The 8,715-nt window shown below is 38.6% G+C and overlaps 1 protein-coding gene across 3 annotated transcripts in view; it reads left to right on the forward strand.

Annotated features, from left to right (window-relative positions):
* Window positions 1–8,715, forward strand: part of NUP37 (nucleoporin 37) — a 45,602-nt gene that overhangs the window by 33,385 nt on the left and 3,502 nt on the right. For all 3 annotated transcript variants that reach the window (XM_004700353.2, XM_045290570.1, XM_045290568.1), the window contains exons 6-8: window positions 3,523–3,613; window positions 6,943–7,124; window positions 7,606–7,656. In XM_004700353.2, coding sequence (XP_004700410.1) covers window positions 3,523–3,613; window positions 6,943–7,124; window positions 7,606–7,656 — 324 coding nt within the window. The remainder of the gene's footprint in view (window positions 1–3,522; window positions 3,614–6,942; window positions 7,125–7,605; window positions 7,657–8,715) is intronic.

Consider the following 8,715-nt stretch of genomic DNA (forward strand, 5'->3'; position numbering starts at 1 on the left):
AGTTGTATGAGCCCCTAATGAAACAATTAAAAAAAAATAGCCGCTCAACCTAGCTCAATGCCGTAGAGTCACTTCTGACTCCTAGTGACCCTGTGAGAGGATAGAGCTGCCCCTTTAGGGTTCCAAAACTAAATCTTTATGGAAGCAGAAAGCCTCCTCTTTCTCCCAACAGCAACTGGTAGGTTTAAACTACTGACTTTCGTGGTTCGAAGCCCAATGCATAGCCTACTACACTAAAAGGGCTGCCTTGTGGATGTGTGTATAGCATACAAGAACCACCATTTGCCAATCTATGATATTTAGTCATAGATTTGTTTTCCTTTTAAGCCCCTTGAACAGATTTTGTAATCTTTCTTGTATGGACCATACTCCTCATAATGTATCTACAATGGAATACATCTTGATTTTTATTTATATAATTGGATTTTTTTAGAACTGCCACACAAACTAATGTGAGCATGTTTTGTTTTTCTTTTTATAAACTTATCTTTAATTAGTTGCCATCAACTGAGTTTATTGAAACAACTCTTTCACATTCAACTTGCACATATAATATCATGTAGTTACAGTAACAAGCCAAGCTTTGTTAAGAGAAGAGCCTCATCTGGGGGCCTACTAGTGTATTAGAGAATAGCCCGTCTCTTTCTTGTCAGGTCTACAAGAAGGAGAAGAGAAGATTATCACACAACAGTTGATTAAGAGAGTTTGTCACTGTAGATGTGTTGTTGGTATTTTGAAACGTATTCGTATTTATCTATGCATAAACATATAAAAATAACATAATAGGCAAGAAAATAGATTATTTGAAAGGTCTACCTTACAAATATGAGCAACTAAAAAGCTGTACTTTTCACCATTTAGACAATGTAGGGACAGTATTTGCAGTGACCAAATGTAGGAAGCCGCCTGAGGGCCGGTGAGCGTGGAAAGGCGGAGTGCGATGCAGTGTCTTTCCAGTGAAATGCGGCAGACAGCAGCGGAAACTGCGCGCCAGGGTTGGTAAATGTCACCAAGCCTGATGTTGAGTGAAAGAAGCCACACACCAGCCCCCTCCAGAAAAACATGAAAATGCAGGCCATATGATTCCAGTTTTATGATTAATTAATGGCAAAATTAAACTATAGTGTTCGAAGTTGGATAATGGGTACCTCTTGTGAGAGGCAAAGAAATACAGCTGAGAGGAAACACTAGAGCACTGTTTACTCTGGCGATGATCGGTTTCATTTGGGTGCTGTCCTGCGTGTGTTCTGTTTGAGCCATACATTTCTGATTTGTGTGTTTTGTTTTGTGTGGTATACTGTAGAAAATTCACCACCCCCAAAAAAAAGACCTTCATCTGATGGAACTAATATTAACTAGTTGAGGAAGAAATGAGTTGCATTCCTAAAAGGGTTTGAGAAGAGTTTAATTATGGAATCTTATCAAAAACAGCTTAAATCATACCATCTGTAGCTAATTTAGTTACGATAACACACTGCAGCCGAATTTGTTATATTTTTGCATGTTTAGTACTTGGATTATGCAACTAAGAATTATTGAATAGGCATATAATTATAAACCATAAATCATTTTATCCTAGTAAGTCCTCTGAAAAGTAATTTAGATCACCCTCAGTTTTAAATCATTTTCAAAAGAGAAGTATCAGGTTTTGTTCTGAATAAAAGACTTTAAAAATTAGACTAAAATTTGGTTCTTTGACCAAGAATACACTATATTAATTGCCCTGTCTTTATATAACATCTTTATCTATATTTTATAACTTTGATAACTTTTGTTAACGTCACTTAAAAAGAAGGGGAAAAAATATGAAAATATACTAGTATGTATTTGGCTCAATTAAGATAGTAGCCAACAAAAACCAAAAATATATTAGAACAAGATCAAAAAGTGATTCTCTCATGGGAATCACTGGATTTGCAAGACAAATTCCACTAGTTCAATAATGTCAAAATATGTGCCAGACCAGCACTTTATTTTCAAAAGGCTGTAGAAAGAAATCCCTAGTTCATTCATGTGAAGGGTGAAACATAAACTTTGGCAAATGTGAGCCTCGTCGACAAGTAAGTTGTAATTTCCCTCCTTGATCAGAAATAACGGTGGCAAGTGCTATTTTGTGAGAGGAAAGAGTTGTTGTTAGAGCCATGGCATTGGTTCCGACTCATAGCAACCCTAAGTGGAAAAGAACAAATATTGCCCATTTCTGCACATGCTCACAACTGCTGCCACGCTTGAGCCCACCGTTGCAGCCATATGTCAATCCATTTCATGAATGGAGGCCTGATCATTTCTACAGGGAAGAAAAGCACTTGAAATATGTGATGTATCCCAAAATTATAGCAATAATATTTTCTTTCTTCAAACTGAATTTTTGCAAAACTTTATATTCTTTAAATTTCTTGAAATGGTTTCATGGTCTTAAGTGAGACCCATATAAACCTTTAAAAAATTAAGTTCAAGATACCCTAATGAATGTGTTCCATTATTAAGGACTGGAGTAGTGGGGGCACTTTGCCCCACTGACTGTTGTTCTAACTCTCTTAATACCTTTTGCCATCTAGATATGATAACTGAGTGCAACAATTCAGCTGGGAAACCTTCTAGGTATTGATAATGCATCTCACATCAAAGTCCTATGATTAAGATTTCTGAGTCTTTTTTGTTTTGTTTTGTTTTTATTTATTTTTATTTCTGAGTCTGGATCTTCATTGGGAATACGAAAATATTGGGATGATAAAGACAATAGCCATGAGTAGCCTGATCTTTGTTGCCATGACTGCTTAAGTGTTGAAAGGATGGACAACGGAAGAAACCAGGCACCTATTGCTCTAACCTCCTTTAACCTGGCATCTTGTACCTCTTAAGGGAGAGTATCAAAAAAGTGAGGCAGACAGAAAATGTTTAATATGTAAAGACGTATGTGATTAAGTACATACTTAATATGAAGTGAGTAGAGACGAGTGGAAATCCAAAGGTAAACATAATAAACAATGAAGGAAAACATAGTGTTCTTAACATTGTTTTTGAAAATCAGAGCACTTTTTTAAAGTACCACTGGTAGAAATTAATGTAACTGGAATGATAAGTAAGGAAGCAACTGAATTGGTGACCTAGAAACTTCAAAATTTCTAAAAGTCACCATGACTGAGTTGATTCCAACTAACAGCAACCCAATAGGTCAGAGTAGAGGTGTCCTGGTGGGTTTGTGAGGCAGCAAGTATTTACTGTAGTAGAAGCCTTATCTTTCTCCCAGTTTGGCCACTGCATTACAGTGTTCCTGTGTTAAATTAATTAGAACAAAAGTGTGTGTGAGACTCTTCCATAAGTGAATATGGAAAACCTTAAATCCTTCTTACTATTTGCACATAAAGTAATATGATAATTTCCTCTAATATATAAACTTTAACTACAAAACTCTACCTAACAATTTCTGGTTAATAGTAATAAATTCATGGAAACTTAATTTTTTTAGTGTCCTGATATGTCAAAAATGTTAACATTTTACACCTTCTATTTTTTTAATAGGGTTTGGGACTTAGAAGGAAGTCAGACAGCTCATTTTGCTCTCCGTTCCCCAGGAATGAGTGTGTGCTGGCATCCTGAAGAAACTTACAAGGTTAATATTTATAATTCAGATTTTTTTCATCAAACTTAATAGTCATGCACAGATGTGATACACAGACACCTAAAGGAGAAAAATGAGTGACGTTTACACCACAGAGTTCCTCATTGCCACAGATTGGGCTCAATCTAGAAATCTTAAAGGTTAATGAGGAGTCTTTAAAAGTTCATGGAGAAGAGTCAACAAAAGAGGAGGAGTCAAAATGGCATCCATGTAGAATCACACTCCCCCAGAGCTCCTGCTATATTAGACCAGAAAATTAAAAGCTAGGCATGGGACCAATGGTTCTGGAGGGACATGGGGCGGGGGCAAGGAGGGCGGTGGAGTTGGGGGAAGGAAGCAGTGAGCAAACAATGCCAGAGATAGGGGAACAACTAGGGAATTACAATCAACAACAAGGAGAGGACATAGAAATACAGTGGGTGTTGGAGCAAGAATAATCTAGCTGAGAGGAATTACTAAGAGGCAGAAGAAGGGCAAGCATGATGGTGTGGCAGGAGGAAGGTAAAAAGAAACAGGAAAGATCTAGCAAGCAAAACTATGGAGAGAGGTATAAACATAGGTATGTACATATGTAAATACATTAATTTACAAAAAGTGGTATCAGCATATGTACATATATGTATATGGAAATACACTGAAGTAGTAGTAGATGGACTTTGTACCTCTGCTCAAGCCCACCCTCAATACAAGAACACTTTGTTCTTGGGTACACACACAAATGTGGTAAAGAAAGATGATGGTGCCTGGCTATCAAAAGATACAGCGTCAGGGGGTCTTAAAGGCTTGAAGTTAAACAAGCAGCCATCTAGCAGAGAAGCAACAAGCCCACATGGAAAAAGCACACTAGCCTGTGCGATCATGAGGCGTCCATGGGATAGGGTAACAGGTAGCAGAAGACCCAAAACAAAAACTATATTGTTGAGAATGAGGGTATTCGGAGCAAAACCCAAAGCCTATGTGTAGACATTGGGACATCCCCTCACAGAAAGGTCACAAGGGCAGATGAATATACCAGGGCTCAGTATGGCACCAATGAAACACACAGTATTCCTCTGATTCCTTGAGTCTTTCTCACCCCCCAATATCAGGACCCCAGCCCTGCCTTTCACTGTGGGCTAAACCAGAGCATCTACACCAGTCCAGATAAGAGCTCACAACACATGGAATCCAGGTCAGATAAACCCCTCAGGAACAGAAATGGGAGTATCAGAAGGGGGCGGGGGGAACTATTGCAATGATCAAAATACATAACCACACACACCCTCAGGGGGACTAAAAACAGAAACGGGAGGTGGGGGGGGTCAGTATCAGTGTAAGCTATGAAAATGATAATTTTAATATAGCAAAGGGTCATGGGGTGGGGAGAGGAGCTGATAACAAGGGTTCAAATAGAAAGTAAATGTTTAGAAAATAATGATGGCTACATATGTACAAATATGCTTGTTAGAATTGATGCATGGATTATTATAAGAGCTGTAAGAGCTCCCAGTAAAATGATCTTTTTTAAAAAAAAAGGGATTATTTAGACATGCAATTATCATCTCCAAATGGCATTTATTGAGTCTATTTTTTCTGCTTTTTGTAGATTACGATCCAAAAACTGGTGGCAGTATTCTAATATTGCGCTTTGGGGGTGGGGGGGTTGTTTTGCTTTTTGTTTTAATTAAGTTCATCTGTGTAAAGAGTAGTAGTGTCAGGAAGTTCTTTCCTAGCTGTGGTAGTGTTCTATTCCTCTTCGAGGTAAAAACATTCTAAGATACTAGAAATGTTCCACAAGTTCTTATTATCAGCATATGGCATCAATCTTTCATTGGGAAGAGAGAAGCTATTCAACACAGGATCCTCATTTTCCAAATTGTGCATCATTCTTATTATTGTCTTTTTCCCTAGAAAGTTAAAGTTAATCCTATAGGTGTCCTTTAGAGTTCACGTTAATTCCTTTAGCACCCTCTATTGTCCCTCTGTTGTCTTCAGGGTTCTTATTGACTGTTGTCGTCATCTGTTTCTTATCCTCATACGTACACCAACACAAACACAAAAGAAAACAAACTCATTACCCATGAGTTAGCTTTTACTCTTAACAGCGATACAGAGCAGAGTAGATAGAACTTGCCCATAGAGTTTCCATGCAAAAAACAAACAAACGATTGCCATCCAGTCAGTTGTGACTGTAGGACCGAGTAGAATTCGGTCCTGAGACTTAATCTTTACGGAAGCTGATAGCTTCATCTTGCTTCCTTGGGGCAACCAGGGAATTCTGTCGTTCTCTACTCTGGTTCTGTCGTTCTCATTCTTTACTATTCCATTCTTCTCCCTCTTAAACTTTCTTCACATCTTTTAGTTCTAAATGCCTTGAGCCCATCACCTATAACTTTCAACTTCAATTCTCCTGCCCCATAACTTAAGAATATTTGGAAGTTACTGCTTTAAATCACATAATTTTTTTAATCAAATAAATTTGCAATCTTCAAATTATCTTATATTTCTACCCTCTCTGTACACACACTTTTTCAGGTCTTTAAATTTTGTATTTATTGTCACAAGTGTACATCCACCCCTATGTAGTCTCTAATCTTCGATTACTGTCAGCAGCTGAGCTTTTTAATCGCACCACGCAAAATATCTGCCAGTATCTTAGAACCAAAGAAATTTTGAGGGAATCCAAAAACTCACTGCCATCAAACCAATTAGGACTCAGAGCAACCCTATTATAGATAATGTTTATTGAGTGAATGGCATTGTCCTAAGTCACATATATTACATATTTAACCATCAAAACAGCCCTGCAAGGTAGCCATCTAACTATTCTTATCCTCGCATCTCCATTTTATACATGAGGAAATTGCCAGTTAAGACCCTGGAACATGGCAGAGTCATTGCGCTTTGAAGTAGGGAGAGCAGCCTGCTCCCCAGGCCATCTGTGTTCTTTCTTTATACCATTCCCTTCTGGAAACATCCACACTGCATGAGGATGTGTAACAACATATAACCATGTCTCTGTTGAGAAACACGGCACCCTTTCTAAACAACATACTTCAATGGTAACTTTTCCCAGAATAGACCTCTTTCTAGTAAACCTGCATCATCACTTAAAATGGTACCGAATGTTCTTGTGTCTTTCTTTTGCCAATTTCCTCGTAAGGATTTTCAAATTGGGACTGTTTTTATTTGTTTGTCCTATTTCCTTTGCACGTGATCTCCCGTTTGTAACGTCCTCGGATGTTTAGGTATTCCTGTATAGCACGGAGTGCTTCTGCACAGATGCTTCTCAGGTTTGACTCGTGCGGTAGATGGTCTAGTCTGGATTATCTGTCTTTCAGCTGATGGTTGCAGAGAAGAATGGGACGATCCGATTCTATGATCTTCTTGCCCAGCAGGCTATTTTGTCTCTGGAATCAGAACAGATGCCACTAATGTCAGCACACTGGTGCCTGAAAAACACCTTCAAAGTTGGAGCTGTTGCAGGAAGTGATTGGTTAGTTTGGGATATCACGCAATCCAGGTACTTCCTCGGAATATTTCTTTTATTGCTCACAGTTGCTTTTATAGCTCATTATTGCTTAACGATGCAGAGCCTGTTCTTGACTGCCTGTAGAGCAAAACCAAGTCTCTCCTTAGAGCAACGTCAGCGCACAGGCTTTCACGTGCAGAGATAGGTGCCCAGGCTTTGCAGATCTACTTGGGAGTAACTCACAGAAGGACAGTGCAGGAAAGGACATCTTTGACCCAAGTGATGTTTACTTATGTCAGGAACAAAAGAAACCCTGACGCTGCTGAGCGACGGTGTCCTGTCCTGCTAAGTCATATTCATCTCTGTACCATATTTTATCTCATACAACAGAGTATTTATTTGAAACTTTGTTACGGTTGAAATACATTAGGCATTATGTCCTTAGAAGAGAAAATGCCTTTAAAATCTTACTTTAAGTTTACCGACCTGAATCTAAGATGTAATTCATAAAATGCAAACTGTTTTCTTTTAGTTATCCTCAAGAGAAGAGGCCCGTCCACCTCGATCGAGCCTGTTTATTCAGGTAGTGCATCCTTCTGTGTTGGAGCTATAATCTGATTTTGTGAGTTGGAGTATTTTGTGCTGTGCCACCCCCTGGAATACCCTCAGATTTTCCTTTTGGGCTTTTTGGGCTTTCCTAACAACATTTTCCCTGTTACCTTTGGGTCTGGTTAAGGGAATGGTGTGTTTTCCAAAATGTTCTTTGAAAATTTTTTGATAACGTATGTTGCCATTTTACTAGTTTCACTCCAGTGACATAGAGTATGAGTATGCCCTTCCTAATATTTTTCTATGCTGGTAAAAATGTGAATATAAGTATATTGCTATATATGCATGTAGATTATGGTTGTGTTTGAACTAAGAGTTCAAAAACTATGAAGGGGATTCAAACGGCCATGCAAGATAAGAGTGAGAAAAGGTGTGACACAAAGCCCATCATGGTCAAGGAGGCAAGGCTGACTGGTCAGATAGAGCAGGTGGGACACTAAAGACTATCTATGGCTCCCAGTCTCCCTTCAAGTCTGGAACTCAACTCACCACTTCAGCAGAGGAAGCAACCACTTAAGGTCAAAAGGGCCGTGTTTCCCTAATGGCAAAGGTCAGAGAGTTAAGGAAGAAGAAGGCATGGAAGCAGGAAGAAAGTGGGTTGGGGGTCGCTGGTACATTGAGGAAGCTGCAGTGGATGAGTTGAAACAATGTGTCTGAATTGTCAAATGTAAAATTGATGATCTGCTGTATACACCTTCACCTAATTCATTCTCTCCCTCTCACTCACTCTCTCTCACACAAACACACACAGACATTTTATTTTTAAGGTCATGGGAAAATGTCATTATCTTTCAATCCTCTTTTCTCATGAACTATTTGGAGCCTTCTTGTATGCTATAACTTCCTATTTTCACTTAAACTAGCATACAAATATCTACTTGTACATTTAAGTTTTGTGGGGTTTTTTAAATCATTTTATTGAGGGCTCATATAACTCATCACAGTCCGTACATACATCAATTGTGTCAAGCACATTTGTACATTTATTGCCCTCATCATTCTCAAAACATTTGCTCTCCACTTAAGCCCTTGG

Source organism: Echinops telfairi, unplaced genomic scaffold (assembly GCF_000313985.2).
Source record: "Echinops telfairi isolate 266 unplaced genomic scaffold, ASM31398v2 ScPeMD7_2;HRSCAF=8, whole genome shotgun sequence".
Classification (NCBI taxonomy): Eukaryota; Metazoa; Chordata; class Mammalia; order Afrosoricida; family Tenrecidae; genus Echinops; species Echinops telfairi.